The sequence below is a fragment of the Malaclemys terrapin genome, chromosome 2, assembly GCF_027887155.1.
Source record: "Malaclemys terrapin pileata isolate rMalTer1 chromosome 2, rMalTer1.hap1, whole genome shotgun sequence".
Classification (NCBI taxonomy): Eukaryota; Metazoa; Chordata; order Testudines; family Emydidae; genus Malaclemys; species Malaclemys terrapin.
In genome coordinates this window covers 45,353,761-45,371,237 of record NC_071506.1, presented here as the reverse complement: position 1 = coordinate 45,371,237, position 17,477 = coordinate 45,353,761, and the positions used below count along the sequence as shown (strand labels likewise).

The 17,477-nt window shown below is 40.3% G+C and overlaps 1 protein-coding gene across 1 annotated transcript in view; it reads left to right on the top strand.

Annotated features, from left to right (window-relative positions):
- NECAB1 (N-terminal EF-hand calcium binding protein 1) overlaps positions 1 to 17,477 on the top strand; it is a 128,722-nt gene that overhangs the window by 52,599 nt on the left and 58,646 nt on the right. The window contains exons 4-5 of the mRNA XM_054016602.1: positions 5,678 to 5,703; positions 8,043 to 8,140. Of these exons, the coding sequence (XP_053872577.1) occupies positions 5,678 to 5,703; positions 8,043 to 8,140 (124 nt within the window). The remainder of the gene's footprint in view (positions 1 to 5,677; positions 5,704 to 8,042; positions 8,141 to 17,477) is intronic.

Sequence of the window (17,477 nt, the reverse complement as noted above, 5' to 3'; positions counted from 1 at the left end):
ATTCTTCAGCTGGACAAAATTGGTGGCAGTGGGTTGGTGTGAACGAGAGCAGTCAGAAGGTGGTTGTAATTTCAAGAGAAAGGTGGTGTAGACACACCCCACTAACTAATACCTAAAGAGGCCATGCTGAGGGTGTGTGCCTCTGCTGATGTCCCCTGGTGAGTTAGGCCCCATTTAATGCTCTTCTCCCTGTATTGTGCGACCCTGGAAATTGCCTTCTGTTTGCCCTTATATAATATGGAGGTTTGCCCTCATACAACACAGAGCTAGTATGTGAAAGCCACTGATGACTGGCATGGGCAGAAGGTGTGGGAGTGAGGAAAAGTTGGCAAAGCAGCTAACCATTTGCTCCTAAAGTTGGATCCACTCAGAATACAGATAGTCTTCATCAGGGATGGGGAAGGGTGATTTTGCAGGTTAACCTGAAAGGACCGCACTGATGAAGAGATAAGGGACTTTTCTGGCTGTAGTATGGGAGTGAGAAGAATGTACCATCTCCTCAAGAGTAGGAAAAGGGAAACATAATGGGAATTAAGAACTTACCACATGGAAGAGAGGGTGCTGCTGCAGCCAGCTTTAGCAATGACATACCTCTGCCATGTTCAAAAGGCAGGCTCAGAAAAAGTTCCTGCAAGAGGGCAGGCCTCTGCTGAAGAAAGTCAGCAAGAACCAGGCAGTCAGCATGAAAGGTGGGTTTCTGGAACAGGTACATCTCCTCCCATAACTTATAGTGTGGCTCAAACAGAAGTTATGGGCTTGATGCAGAAATAACTGTGTGAGGCTCTTTGCCCTGTGGTATGTAGGAGTAGGATTGCCACTTCTGATGTACAAAAACACAGGATATTTGGGATGGTCTGGAGCCCATAAAATTAGACAGCTGTTAGCATATATTGAGCACCCTTACAGATTTCCTGGAACAACTACCACAAAAAGGATGATCCTGGGAAAACCTGAATAGGTGGCAACGCTACGTTTGAGGTCAGAACAGATCATCACAATGTCCCTTCTGGCCTTAGAATCTATTATATTCAATATTGCAATCAAGAGTGTCACCTAACAGAGAAAAACCTGGGTGTGAAGTGCAAAGGAAGGATGCATGTAAATAAGGGAATTTTAAGTTATTTAAATAATGTTCTTTCAATTATTAAAATTCCTGCAGGACAGAAAATCTGGACTTCCAGGTATTGAAAATAATATAGCATTTCAGCCCTACTTAAAAGAATCCCTCCATTTGATGGGATGAAAATGAGTCTCACTCCATGATTAGCTTCAGGAAACAAAATGGATTTATCTGCCTCTGCACTCTTCCTTTAACTTTTGTGAATTCCCATATCTGTAAAGCATACATTTTCACTGAAAACTGCGTTTCTGAACATCCTTCTCATCTTCATTTTTATTCTTGGAGGGGTTTTTTGTTATTGCATTTTTTAATCTTTATTTTAAGAAATTACCAAGTAGAGATGCATTAACAACAGAGGACTGTAGACCAATTAAATTTCATTCAATGTACTGGAAGGGTAACCAACATAAGTAAAAAATGACTGACATTGATTGTGTACCACTAAGTTGATTCAATAAGGTTCTAATATTTATTATTTCTATTTGGTGCATTAGTAAAGATAGTAGGCTGACAGTGGTACTAGGCTGCAGAGAGAGAGAGAGCGAGCGGGGGGGGGGGAAGAGAAGGAAGAAAGAATGACAGAAAGATAGAAGGTATCAAAAAAGAAAACATTCCTTCTGCTCTACAGTACAGTATGCTTCAGGTTTTATTTTTTGCCATGTGAAAGAAGTGTCTGGATGCTGAACTGTTAGATCTTAAATTACATTGGATTCTTTAGTTTTTGCAAGCTAATTTAATTCCTGGTATTTCACTGGATTGACACCCCCAAGACCTAGAAAATCACTTCTAATAGCTTTATCCCTCTCTCTGTAATTTTCACTCATTTTGTAAAGGTTTCAGTTGCATACCCAACAGCTTGTAATTGTGGCAATGAGACACAAGTTTCCTTCGATAAAAAACATTGAAAAATATACTAATTTAGGTAAAAAACTACAAACTGTGAGCAAGTGTCAGTTAAGTTCAGCAATCCTGCATTATGTGTGTAATGGGGAGTATGTTTTAACAATAACCTCCATTGACTGTTAAAACAACACTGCACTTCACACTCCCTACTGCATTACAGCAGAAATACACAGCAAAAACATGATCCTGTGAAAGCTACATTTAATTCAGTGTAAAGATTCTTCAACGGAGCAGACATGCTAATATATCAGAAGCAAATGATAAAAGGAGATAGTCCAAACTGGACTGTCTGTCGCTTCCAGGCAGAGAGATAAAAAAAAAAAAAAAAAAAAGATTTCAGGAGCAGGAGAAACACAGCTAGATGACAATAAATATACCTAATGGTTCACTAAAGTAACTCAAACCAATTTCTAATCCCAAAATGGAAAGAAAAGCCTTCAGATGGATTTTTCTTAAATCAACTAATTTTTAAACTATTTATTTAGGAAATTTTAACATGTTTATAAATCCTTACCATCCTAAATATAAAAAAAAAACCCATACACACACCAGTTAGTTTTTGTTTACAAAAACATTATACAGAAATATAGTCAGAGATTTCTGTTTAACAGGGTGTTATCATATTACAGAGTGAGCATCATTACAACTATAATATATCCTTTCTAGTAATTTTATTAAACTGAGCAAAGTGTCCATATGCACATTTAACAGACCAGGCATGTCTATCAAATGTTGATATTCAAAAAATAAAAATAAAATAATTGCACAGGTGTACTGGGGGGGGGTGGGGTTCTGCAGATAGATGTACTTTGAGTATGGAATTTAAAGTAACCAAATGTCTTTTGGTTAGGTATGGAACTGATGTGTTAATTTTCCATAACCACAACCTCCCATATGTTTGAACCATTTCTTTACTGTTGGGCATTTTTCTTTTTTCCACTGAGAAGTTATCAGTAGCTGAGCAGCTTGTAGCAGATGAGAGATTAATTCTTCATTTCCTCTTGTAAAGCCTAACTTTAAACCTAACTTTAAAGCCAAGCCTAAACAAGTGCTATGTATTAGTTACAACTTTAAGAGCTGGCCAGAGTGTCTGAATATTGCGCAGATCCCTGACCAGGGGACCAATGAAGAAAGAGTGCAACCTTCAAGCATGATCCCTTCTATTCCCCCAATCCCTGTGATAGCCCCTCCTTGGAGAAGGAGAGGGAATGCTGGGGGTTGGAGGCAGAAAGTGAAGGACCAGGAACACAGAGGAACATACATCCTTCCCTCATCATCACTACCCACTGCTCCAGGGTGGGATTCTTTGTAGAAGCTAATGCTGATTGAATCCCTGATGAGAAACATCTCCTTCCTCAAGGGGCAGCAGGGAATGGCCAGGCAGTGCAGCTATTGGTCAGAGCTGGTGCAGGGACCCAGAGGAATCTTGGGGGCTGAACCTCTGCTTCTCCTGCAAAACAGAACCCCGCCCCCGATGAAACAATACCGAGAGTAAACCTCCTGAGCCACTGTTGACTGTTTTCCCCATATAGGAGACAATCTCAGTCTTTGTAATTAATGGAAGGAAGTTCTATCATGAACAGAGCCAGGGACTGGGTGTTAGGACTCCTGGGTTAAATTGGCAGCTCAGCCTTGACTCACTGTGTGATTGCCAAGTGCCTTAGTTTACTAGTCTGTGAAATGGGTATGTAAAGGTGTGGGCAGTCCCTACACATCCCCTTACCGCCCAGTATGGCGCTACCGGTGTGCCCCACTTTAATTTCACCCAGTGCAGCAGCAAAAGATTTTCTTTAGCCACCCGAGGCAAGAAGCCATATTCACAAAAATACCATATCCCCTTTTTAATCAGGTTTCATGACAGGAATCATTGTAACAAATTGTTCATCAGGACCCTGTTTCAGGGCTCCCAAACTTACAGTCCACTCACCAGTCTCCAAGTCAGGTTAGGCTTCTCTGTGGTGCTTGGGGGCTTATCTACACACCAAAAATCACAACCCACAGCAGCAAGTCTCAGAGCTGGGTCAACTGACTTTGGCTTGCACAGTGGAGCTAAATATAGCAGTGTAGACATTTGGGCCCAGGCTGGAGCCCAGTCTCTGAAACCCAGCAAAACCCAGAGTCCAAGCCTCGCCTACACTGCTATTTTTTCCCCCGCAGCGTGAGTCTTGAGTCAGCTGACCTGGGTTCTGAGACTCCCTGACATGAGTCTTTTTTTGTTGCATAGGCGTACTCACCCATTGCAGCCTACCTGGCTTCTATTCCCCACTCTACTTTGCTCGGCTGAGTCAACTCTGCTTCCTGGCCCTGTTTATATGGCTCAGCCCTCAGGGTGGGGCAGGGCCTCCTTGATTATCTGCAGGCTATCGGCATCAGCCTGTCCCTGAAAAGGGTACTACACTTTCATAATACTTACCTACTTCACAAAAATGTGATGTGGCTTACTTGTTTGTAAAGAGTTTTGTGATCCATGGAAGATCCATGACTCCAAATACTATTGTGAGCACCACAATGTATTTTAGATATTAAAGTACCAGTCACAATTATATTGAGGTGCCGATACTACAAAGTGTACTTTTTAGGAATCATTAAAAAAGGGATAGAGAATAAAACCGAGAATATCTTATTGCCCTTATATAAGTCCATGGTACGCCCACATCTTGAATGCTGCATACAGATGTGGTCTCCTCATCTCAAAAAAGATATACTGGCACTAGAAAAAGTTCAGAAAAGGGCAACTAAAATGATTAGGGGTTTGGAACAGGTCCCATATGAGGAGAGATTAAAGAGGCTAGGACTTTTCAGCTTGGAAAAGAGGAGACTAAGGGGGGATATGATAGAGGTATATAAAATCATGAGTGGTGTGGAGAAAGTGAATTAGGAAAAGTTATTTATTTGTTCCCATAATATAAGAACTAGGGGCCACCAAATGAAATTAATGGGCAGCAGGTTTAAAACAAATAAAAGGAAGTTCTTTACACAGCGCACAGTCAACCTGTGGAACTCCTTGCTTGAGGAGATTGTGAAGGCTAAGACTATAACAGGGTTTAAAAGAGAACTAGATAAATTCATGGTGGTTAAGTCCATTAATGGCTATTAGCCAGGATGGGTAAGGAATGGTGTCCCTAGCCTCTGTTTGTCAGAGGGTGGAGATGGATGGCAGGAGAGAGATCACTTGATCATTACCTGTTAGGTTCACTCCCTCTGGGGCACCTGGCATTGGACACTGTCAGTAGACAGGATACTGGGCTGGATGGATCTTTGGTCTGACCCAATATGGCTGTTCTTATGTACTAACAAGGAACATAGGAATTGCGTTATTGGGTCAGACATGTGGTCCATCTAGTTCAGTATTCTGTCTCCAACAGCAGCCAATACCAGATGTCTCAGAGGAAGATGTAAGAACTCAGCAGAAGACACATGTGGATTGATCAGGCCCTCAAAGGTCTCACTCTAGTCCCTAATAATTAGAGATTATCATAACTTCTGAAACATAAGGTTTTTATCCTTCTGAAACTACTTTATATATATTAATTGTTGTAACTCTGGATATTCATGTTATCCATATAAGTGTCCAGTCACTCTTTGAATCTTACTCCTTACAAATAAAGCAAAAGAACAGTGATTAATTATATTTATGTATTCTTATCTTTTCAGCAACCTTGACACAGAAGAACTCTGTGGTAAGTTCCCTTTTCAAAGACAGACATACAACAAGTCTGCAACAGGCTTGTATTGCATGTGAACACATCATGTGGATTGAGCTCAATTTTCTCTTTGATAACATGGAACAAGTATATAAACTACATGGTCTGAACTCCTGGGAAAAATGGAGATGGCTCAATGAACCTTTAAGACTAAATTGGAATCTGCTAGAGAATTCTGCAAAAATACTTCATGAATATTTCTGTCTCATTATTTTATCATTCAAAAGTGCTTTTCTCTGCTCTACTTTATTTGCTTATTGCTGGACAACTTTTATTCCAATTATTCCATTACTTCCTCAAGTATAAATGCTTAGGCAACGTCAGCATTTCCAATGGCTTTGTTACTCTCCTCCAACTTGACAAATTCTGCCAAATCTTAATCAAGTCAAACTCCCATTGGCTGAAGAATTTGTCCCACAAAAGCTGTCCACCACATGTGCTTCCCTGAAAAGCACTTATTTTTGTTCCTGAGCTAGTTTCACAGCATCTGAGTTAATAATGCTGTTTGCAGCACAAGAAGTACACAGTTCAGAGAAGTCCTTCAAATCCACCCGCAAATTGTCAAAAATCAGTTATTCTTATAAAAAAAAAAAAAAGCATATTTCAGGGGTGGGGGGCATCAAAGAATAATAGGAAGAGTGGTACGTGTGCATTTATATTTTTCTAGGGCTAATAGCATGGAAGCCTTTTAGGAGGTCACTGTGAAATACCCACAATCATCTGAATGCCAGCATGTTTGCATGTAGGTCTAATGCAACACTGTGACCAAATGTGGGGAGAATGAGCGATCTCTTTAAGGTGAAATGCAATGAGTGCATGGCTGAAATAACACAAGGCCAGATCCTCAACGCAAGTCAAAGGAGTTATGGTGATTTACAGCAACTTAGGATCTGGCCAAAATTATCTACAGCTGACCTCAAACAGGAGAATAATGGTTTTGTGTCCTTTCTTTACTGCTTTGATTTATCGTTTACTGCTAATGATCTGCAAACTGTGCACTCACTTAGGCCCCAATTCTGCAGTCAGGCCCATGGAACTAGACTCCTGTTCCATTGTCTGACTGTAAGTGCTAAATGCTATATGCCAGTGGTTCTCAAAGCCGGTCCGCCACTTGTTCATGGAAAGTCCCTGGCGGGCCGGGCCGGTTTATTTACCTGCGGCGTCTGCAGGTTCGGCCGATTGCGGCTCCCATTGGCCGCGGTTCACCGCTCCAGGCCAATGGGGGCTGCGGGAAGCGGTGTGGGCCGAGGGATGTGCTGGCCACCGCTTCCCGCAGCCCCCATTGGCCTGGAGCGGTGAACCATGGCTAGTTGGAGCTGCAATCAGCCAAACCTGCGGACGCCGTAGGTAAACAAACTGGCCCGGCCCGCCAGGGACTTTCCCTGAACAAGCAGCAGACCGACTTTGAGAACCACTGCTATATGCAGAATTTGGCATATAAGGTTTAAAGGTATTCTGTTCTTCCTATCAACTCTGATTAAACATGGACTACATTAGCTACTCTCATGACATCTGATCTTTCCAACATCCTCAAAAATCTCTTATAAATTCCCAGCAGTTTGTTTCTCATCTTCCCTGCTTTGGTCTTCATAATTCTGGAACTGAATTCATCTGAGCCCTTTGCCCTGAAAATCCGAAATAGCCACATGCTCACTTCAGTGATTTTTTTACAGCTTTTCCATATTTTATTTCCCTCTCCTCCAAATAAAATGCATCTTCATCTCCAGGATATTAAGTCACACTACATTCCTCTTATTTTTGTGAATAATGAGGCAAATAACTGAATTCAGACTCTAAGCAATATCACCTTCTGTTGCTAATTTCTCCTCAGTCTTATGTATTAGTGACTCCACTGACTTTTTGTTTCCTTCTCATCTAACTAAAAAACTTCACAGGGTATGTTTGCACTGCAATCAGAGATGTGATTGCAGCATGCATAGACGCACCAGAACTATTTTTCATCTAACACTATGGTGCAGAGATATTAATTGAGCTGTCAAGCCACAATTGACCTCAGGATCTCTCAATTCATAATCCTATGCCCTATTCACTGTACAATCCCAGTTCCCTCAAATGAACATATAGTGCTGCTAAAAGAAAAACAAATGTAATTATGTTAATTACTTTCCTTGATAAAATAGAATTTTATGGGAAAGCTCTTCAGTTTCATCCCATACTGAAAGTTTTGTAGGGAAGTATATATTGCCATTATACTCAGAATATGGTGAGCTGTTTGTTATATTTATTTTACTAGCTGGGTCTAATACCTAAAATCCTAGATGAAAGGTCATTGGAGTCATGATTTATTCTTCCAGAATATTTTTCTCAGCATTTGGGAGAGTATGAAAATGTGCTGTCTGCCTTAGAAGACCTAAATGTTTCTATACTGAAGGCAATGGACAAAACAAAGAAAGTAAGTGAAAGTTATATTCGTCTTCTACACAATATTTTGAGTCTTTTTTTCTATTGTGATTTGATGTACTGGGTTTTAATTTCATTATTCACAAAGTATTTGATAACTCTTGTTTAATTATTTCCACATTTTTGTTGTTTTATAGTAGAGGAGAAACAGGCTTCTTGAAATGGTCAAAATACCAAGGCATTAAAGTCTAGGTGCAAGGAATTTGTAGTTTCAATCCATGCAAAATTACCTTTTTGAATGACAGACAACATGACCTTCAACTCGTAATAATGTAGGGTGTTCATATTCCATTCAAAAGATCCTGGATATCATAAAGGTGCTGCATTCCAGTAAAAATGGTAATGTTGTATTAAGCCAATTACCTGAGCATAGAATGAGAGAAGCACTAAACGCAGCTTTCAGTAGTTTTTAGGATGTGTTCAGGAGCAATATTTACAGTATGGCCAGTTGCAGATTTATAGATTTTAAAGCCAGAAGAGGCTATAATGATAATTTATAATTTATAAAAGGGTGTCACAAGGAGGAGGGAGAAAACTTGTTCACCTTAGCCTCTAAGGCTGGAACAAGAAGCAATGGGCTTAAACTGCAGCAAGGGAGGTTTAGGTTGGACATTAGGAAAAAGTTCCTAACTGTCAGGGTGGTTAAACACTGGAATAAATTGCCTAGGGAGGTTGTGGAATCTTCATCTTTGGAGATATTTAAGAGTAGGTTAGATAAATGTCTATCAGGGATGGTCTAGACAGTATTTGGTCCTGCCATGAGGGCAGGGGACTGGACTTGATGACCTCTCGAGGTCCCTTCCAGTCCTAGAATCTATGAAAAAAAAAAAAAAAAACCACACATGCCATGGAATCTTTCCCAGTAATTCCTGCATCAAGCCCTAACAGCATCATATAGACAAGAGAAATATGGGGATTGTCATCAGTACCATAATTACAGAAGATGCCATCTCTTGCATCAAGGCTTTTCCAAGAGTACAGAATGTATATATTTTAATTGACCAACTGACATGTACAACAGCCAGAAAGTTTGTATGTTACTGTGCAGGGGTTGACTCACCACCAGCACATTCTCATGACTGGGTGTGGTGTGGCATCTCTCCGCTAGGATCTGCTGCTGCTAGTTGCTCTCTGCGGTGGCCTGCTCCTTCCTGTGACTTGGCCCTCCGGTCAGGTCACTTCAGAGTCTCTCCCGCTCCCAGGGTAGTCCATAAACAGAAAGCGAGGGGTGTTAACACAAAAAAACGGAGTTAGTAAGAGAGCAAGGAATGCCTCTCTCTCAGGGTGTCTCAAGATCTGGCTCTCCCTTACCTCAGGGAGGGACTATCAGGCAGTGGTGGTTGGGGAAGTTCCTGCCTTTCCTCGGGGGTTGAAGGTCTGTTCTCTTCCCTGGTCCGCCAACAAGTGAACTGGTCTGCACCCTTTTAACTCTTCCTCCAGCCTGAACCTGTCTTACGGGTGTGGTGGGGCTGGGCTGACTAAGCCCAGAGCAGTGTTTTAACCCCTTGTTGTCCAGAGTGGTGTTTGCATACCCTATTACATTTACTTTTTTAGAGCATGATCCAGGGAGGTGCTGTGCACCTCCAATTCCCAATGAAGTCAATGGGCGTTGAGAGTATTCAGCCCCTTGCCAGATAGGGGCATTAATAAGGAATATCTGCATTTATTCTTTCTGGACATAAGCCTAAATATAAACTGCTTAATTAGCCACATGTACAGGATAGTGCTAAAGGCAGAACATGTCATCTGATAATTACTGGATGTAAATAGAATACTGCACTGAAGAATTACTTTGGAAGTTAATTACATAGGAGGAGTCTCGGTAGAGTAGTAAGAATGTTGTGAGGAAAAGCATTACTGACTGGAAACAAAACAAATGGGAAAATCTGGGATATTAATAAGTGTTACATTTGGCTGCCTCAGCAACTCAATTAAAAACATTAACACTTGCCTAGACATTATCTTGACTTCAGATTCATGCTTAGTGATTTTGCTTTCCTCAGGAGATACACTGGACAGCACACTCCACACAGCACTATATTTCGACAGTAGGGCTGTTAAATGATTTAGAAAATTAAATCACGATTAATCACAAGGTTTAAAAAAGTTGTTGTGATTAATCGCAGTTTTAATCGTACTGTTAAACAATAGAATACCATTTATTTAAATATTTTTGGGTGTTTTCTACATTTTCAAATATATTGATTTCAATCATAACACAGAATACAAAGTGTACAGTGCTCACTTTATATTATTTTTATTACGAATATTTGCACTGTAAAAAAGAATAGTATTTTTCAGTTCACCTCATACAAGTACAGTAGTGCTCTCTCTTTATTGTGAAAGTGCAGCTTACAAACATAGTTTGTTTGTTTTTTAAACACATAACTGCACTCAAAAACAAAACAATGTAAAACTTTAGAGCCTACAAGTCCACTCAGTCCTATTTCTTGTTCAGCCAATCACTAAGATAAACAAGTTTGTTTACATTTATGGGAGATAATGCTGCCCGCTTCTTATTTATAATGTCACCTGAAAGTGAGAACAGGCATTTACATGGCACTGTTGTACCACTTCATGCTTTGGCCACCATTCCAGAGGACATGCGCCCATGCTGATGACTGGTTCTGATCGATAACCATCCAAAGTAGTGCGGACCGATGCGTGTTCATTTTCATCATCCGAGTCAAATGCCACCAAAAGAAGGGCCACCAAACAGGAATGGGTCACCTTCTAATACTAGTATTAAATAATGATAATACGTGGTATACAAATCTTTCAGTCAGCCATTTTTTATTAAAAACAGTGAAAACAGAACAGGGTGCTCATGCTGTCAGACAAAATAAAAGCTGAGCAGACAGAGAACCAGAGTATTCAGTAATTTAGAGAGAATGCTTTGAAGTTTCTATGTATTTTTATGATAGTGATAATCTTTTCACACTGCGAGGCCTTGCAATACTTCGGTATTATGGGGGACTAAGGGCCTGTTCCTGAGAGATGTCAAGTGCCCTCAACTCCCCTGGACTTCCCACTCAGTTGAGGAAGCTCAAGCACTTCATAGTCAGGCCCTTAAATGACAGACTGGTTCCTAGACAGACAAGGTGGATGAGGTAATATCTTTTACTGGACCAACTTCTGTTGGTGAAGGAGACAAAGCTTTCGAGCTACACAGAGCTCTTCTTCAGGTCTGTTTCCTAGGCAAGCACTCTTTCCATCAGGCAACTCATTCAGTCATGACTTCTGCTATTTATTGGGAGAAAAAAATTGGTTTGTCCCTTCATGCACTTGATCCACCCAACTTAAAGCCAGATAAACAACCAGTGTTGGACCAAAATTGAGGCACCTCTCTAAGGCAATGGGTATTTTATATGACAACTGCAGGATCAGGCCCCTAGATAAATCGTTCATCCTCAGTTTCCAGGGTAACCAAGTAGAGGGAAAAAAAAATGTCTGTCTTCAGTGAGAACACAAATACATTGGATCAGCATGTCTGAAATTCTAAAAACCAAATTGTGAACAAGCTTTCAGTCCCTTCCCTATTCAAAACATAAACTTCGCTAAAGCTAGGTTGCATTAAGCTAAAAAATTGGAGTTCAGTGTAATTTCTTGTTTACTGTTCCTGCATTTTTTCTAACAGAAATTGGTAACATCAGAGTGAGCAATATTGCTTGATTCATATTCATAAATGCAAGTATTCATTATTTTAATAAAAGAAGAACAGGAGTACTTGTGGCACCTTAGAGACTAACAAATTTATTAGAGCATAAGCTTTCGTGGACTACAGCCCACTTCTTTATGGATTTTTTACCTTTAGTCCTTTTGGTATGATGTCCATCTGCTTGCATTTGGAATGGAAGATGATGTCTGTCTGTATCTGTACGAGTTTTTTCATGAGGTTGATGGATTTCCATTCCATACGGCTAAATGCAGTGCCTTGCATAATGACAAGTTTCAGAGTAACAGCCGTGTTAGTCTGTATCCGCAAAAAGAAGAACAGGAGTACTTGTGGCACCTTAGAGACTAACAAATTTATTAGAGCATAAGCTTTCGTGGACTACACGAAAGAAGAAGTGGGCTGTAGTCCACGAAAGCTTATGCTCTAATAAATTTGTTAGTCTCTAAGGTGCCACAAGTACTCCTGTTCTTCTTTTTGCGGATACAGACTAACACGGCTGTTACTCTGAAACTTGTCATTATGCAAGGCACTGCATTTAGCCGTATGGAATGGAAATCCATCAACCTCATGAAAAAACTCGTACAGATAAGAAGTGGGCTGTAGTCCACGAAAGCTTATGCTCTAATAAATTTGTTAGTCTCTAAGGTGCCACAAGTACTCCTGTTCTTCTTTTTGCGGATACAGACTAACACGGCTGTTACTCTGAAACTTGTCATTATTTTAATGTGCAGCAAGGAATCACCATGAAGTTGGTTTGATTTAAAAAAAAAAATATTTGCATTAAATTTTGTTTTCTGAAATTTAATAACACTTTTTACAGGCATCTGCATTAACTAAGTCCATGTGGTTTTGTTCCCAAATCTTCTCAGCATGTGAAATCCTGCAGTCCTCAGTCAAGCAGAACTCTAATATGAGCTTTGCCTGACTTAGGGCTGTGGGATTTGGGCCAATATTAACAAAACTGTCCATATCAATAGAGAATATTTCCAATTGTACATATTTTTCCTGCAATACTGGGCACCATGGGCACCAGATTCTGACCCCTGTAACGTAATATCAGTGTAGTTTAATATACATCTGTAAGTTAACATAGAAACCCTTTTGGATTCAAAATATAGCTTGAAAGGTTCACAGAGCCTGGCCCAGCATGAATATAAAACAAGATAAAACAAGCATGAGAGTTATATAGGGCATAATATTACTGAAAGCTGTTAAGAGGTTTAAAATAATATCAGAGAGGAAGAAATAGCATAAGAGATTATGAATAAGAATATGTTTGAATAGACCATGACTAAGAAGTCAGTGAAGGAATAAGATAGCCTGCAAGAGATGACAAGTGTCAATCACACACAAGGACACTGTTAAACAAGGTCTTAGGCTCTGTGTTGAAAAAGAAGTGAGAGATGGCAAAGAAAGGCATGGAATTTACATGGGAAAATGCAGAAATTATGGAGGCAGGATCACATCCAACTCAGGGCTAAAAATATTCAGGTAGCTAAAGTCTAACAAAGGACAAGAACCAGAAAGGATCTGATTACTTTAGCAGGAATGTCAAAAGGAGATTTTTAGGAGCAAGTGAATTTAAAATGGTTTTAGAAATAGGAAAGTTACTAGTGGGCTAGAAAGGATAATATGCCCTCAATTTGAAGTTGCTTTTGTGAATTTAATTAATTGTACTTTCAGTTTGGTAATTTGATTAAGAATGCAGATTTATTAAAATACATGGGAGCAGGCTACCTTGCCTACAGGTCACTATTTGAATGAATAGAAACCAGTGCAAGAAGGGGCTTAATATTTATTACGTGGGTTGAAAAGGTAGTATTTGTTGCTGTCAGGGATACAGCTCGTGTCTGTTCCCTCACCCTTGTATTTATTTTAAATGAAAATGGTGAGCCATCTAAGAAAGAGATTGCTGTATTTCACTGCATTCAGACTCAAATTCTAGAATGCATTTAAAATCTGAATAAAAATCAGCAGATCTGAGCTATCGTCATTGTGAGAAGGATGTCATAAACCCACGTAACCAAGAGCATCATACACATTTCCAGTAAAGATAAAAGGACAAAATCAGTATCAAAAAATATTTTCTAGTTCTTAAGAGCATTGGACTGGGACTCAGGAGACCTGGGTTCTATTCCTGGCTCTCCTGCTGAGTGATCTTGGGCAAATCACATCCCGTCTCTGTGACTATATTTCTCCATCTGTAAAATGGGGATAATGTTACTGACCTCCTTTGAGAGGTTGAGATCTGTGGTCAAAAAGTGCTATGCAAGAACTAGCTATTATTAATACAAATATCAAAGAATTAGACAACAAAGCTATACAAATATTCTGTATCTTGAATCTGATCAAAAACCCATTGAAATCCAGGGAGGATTTTCCACTGTTGTCAATGGGTTTTGGATTAGGCCCCTTTTCTTTTCCAGTGTAGGGCTAGATTCTGCCATTCTTACTGAAACTGAGTAGTACCTTACTCTGAGGTGGTCCTATTGAGGTAAATGGGACTATTCCTGGTGCAAGGTGTGTGAAGGAGGAGAATCTTACCCTTAGCTTTCTTTACTGAAATAGCCAGTTTCTGCAAAGTTCATCTGAGTGGAATACAGTGTTCACTACTGTGTGATTATTCGGTGCCCTATCATTATTCATGTCTGAAGGAGAATTGCTGAGACAAAGAACAAAAAGAAAGAAGATGTAAAAAGGCAAGCATATGCAGTTAAAGAAGAGTTTAATTCTGTTCCCAGCTTACTAAAGCATGCTGGGCCAAAGCCCTATTGTAGCAGCTCTGATCCAGGAGATACACACAGTTGGACAAGGAAGGGAAGGAAAGCTTTGAGAATTTATAGCTGGGATGGATTTGATGTTTTGTGGCACTTGATATTTGATCATTCCTCTACTGTGGATAAGTTACTGGATGAGTCACTTCTGTTGCCAGGCTGGCAACAATAGTCGAGAGGGCTAGATTACAAGTTGGTTTGGGTTCTTTTTCCTTTAGCTGACAGGCTACAATTTTCCTGCTCAAAGTGAAAGCTGAGATAGTTGTGTTTCCCTCTCTCTTTTTCAGTCTTACAAACAGGAAGCATTAAAAATTCACGATTCAATGCTGCTAATATATTCTGGGGAGCAATCCAGACAGCGAGGGGCTGTGTCACCACTTGATCTGCAATCTGGGGAGTCTCGCAAAGCTTTGCTACGGTAGCTCCCAACTTGGGCTCCTCACAAACAGAATGCAGGTCACATTCAGTCTGTGTATAGCTACAGCCTTGGTCCCGCAACTCTGACCTCAGCTGCCTGTCACCAAACACCAGCCACACTCTCAGGATGAACCAGCCGTGATTACTACTCTCAGGATGAACTCAAAACATTCACAGTCCTGGATTTCCCCCCCCAAAAAAAGTGTTTTGCACTGGTCAGCCCTCTCCTGGACAGTCCTGATATATTAGGCCCATTGCCCCTCTAAGTGGATCAACGTACAACAGACTGCTACCTTAAGTGAAGTTACCCAAACGATTCATAACACTGAATTAGTTTTAAAAGGTAAAACCAGTTTATTTACTTACAAAGATAGAGGTTTTAAGCAAGTACATTTCTAAGACATTAAAGTCAGAAATGGTTACAAGAGAGAAAGATAAAACACTTTTAAAACTTAACAAACTAGACTGGGTTCAAGGTGAAGTCCCTTCCCAATGTTTCCAGTAACATTGCTGACCAAACTCTTAGGCCAAGGTCTGCTCCCAAAGTCCAAAGGCTATTTCTTTTGTCTTCTTAGGTGAAGTAAGAGCTGCTGTAATGGGGTATCCACTCCACACAAGTCCTGAGCACATTAACGTGGGCCAGGATGAGCAAATTAACCTTAGATGTTGCACCTGGAGGAGAACCAGGGATTGATAGGGCCTAATGGCAAATGAAGCCCAGCTGGGGGAGGAGCTGGGATAGGATTATAAAGCCACAGAATAAGAGCAGGAAGGGACAGGGCAAGTCTAGGCTAGTCTTGGCACTGAGATTTGAGTTCGGATGAGTACTGGTTTCTGGCTGAAGGTAGCGAGACTGAACTAAGGACTGTGGCTAGCCCTGCCCCCCACTTGAAATGAGGCAGAACAGTGAAACTGACAATGAGGGAGGAAGAGAAAGTTGCCTTGGATTATGAAGGACGAGCATCAGGCGATGAGGAAAGGACTCAAATCAGAAAAATACTATTAATATTAATATCAGAATTTGAAGGAAGAGGAATGCATAGAAATGAAAAACAGGATAAAAGTCTACATTTTAAAATTGTCAAATAAGTGACTGAAGAAATGAAAATAGGAGATGTTAACCCCTGAAAATGGCGGACTGGATAAAGCAAAGTGTTGGTGGCATAAAAAGAGCTAAAAGAATGCAGGATGGAGATCTATTGATAAAATGTACACATTAGGAGCAAGCTAAACGACTTCTTAAACTGTAAACCTAGGAAAAATTAAAGTTACTTGTCAACGGTCTACATGCCTGATTGAAGCAAGATGGGTCACATATGGAGTGCCACTTGGATTGTCTGAGGATGAAATCAAAAAGAGTACAGGCAATGATAAAGTATTGTTTGTTAAATGGCTACTTCGCAGGAGAGAGGGAGAAAACCAGCCATCTATGTCCTTACACATAACACTTAAAGATGGGACATTTCCAGATACAATCCAAATGGGATATCAATCTTTCTGGGTTAAACCATATATTTACACCGCCTCCCTGCACCCCCTGTGAGGTTCTATGATTGTCACGGGGTTGGACATATGGCAGCCATTTGTAAGGGAACAATGAATGAGGTACAGTAAATGTAGAGGAAATCACTCAGATGAGGAGTGTACAGAAGGGACAGAAGCTACATGCAGCAATTGTGGAGGAAAGCACAGTGCAACATATAAAGGATGTGAAATAGCAGAATGAGCTAGAGAAATACAAACAATTAAAATTATTCAAAAAATATCACTTGCGGAGGCTACCAAAAGGCACCCACTGCCCAAAATAGAAAAAGAAAAATGCTCAAGTAAGAGAAAAAAATGTATAGAGGCAGCAGAACACATCTTTGTTCAGGGAAGAGAATACAAGAAGAACAGGAGAGGATGTATTGCTTGCAGGTAAAGAGAAGTTTATAGCATCATTATAGAAGTAATTAGCTGCACCTTGCAGATGTGGGGGAAACAAAGGATTAAAATCATAGCAAAAGCAGCAGAAAAATATCTAAAGATTGCAGTCTAGTGAGAGATGGTCTTTCATGCAATTTTAAATGAAGGCAATAATACATGATCTTAATGAGCATAGAACTGGAAGGGACCTCGAGAAGTCATCTACTCCAGTCCCCTGCACTCAAGGCAGGACTAAGTATTATCTAGACCATCCCTGACAGGTGTTTGTACAACCTGCTCTTAAAAATCCCCAATGATGGAGATTCCACCACCTCCCTAGGCAATTTATACCAGTGCTTAACCACTTTGACAGTTAGGAAGTTTTTCCTAATGTCCAACCTAAACCGCCCTTGCTGCAATTTAAGCCCATTGCTTCTTGTCCCATTCTCAGAGGTTAAGAAGAACGATTTTTCTCCCTTCTCCTTGTAACAAGCTTTTATGTACTTGAAAACTGTTATGTCCCCTCTCAGTCTTCTCTTCTCCAGACTAAACAGATC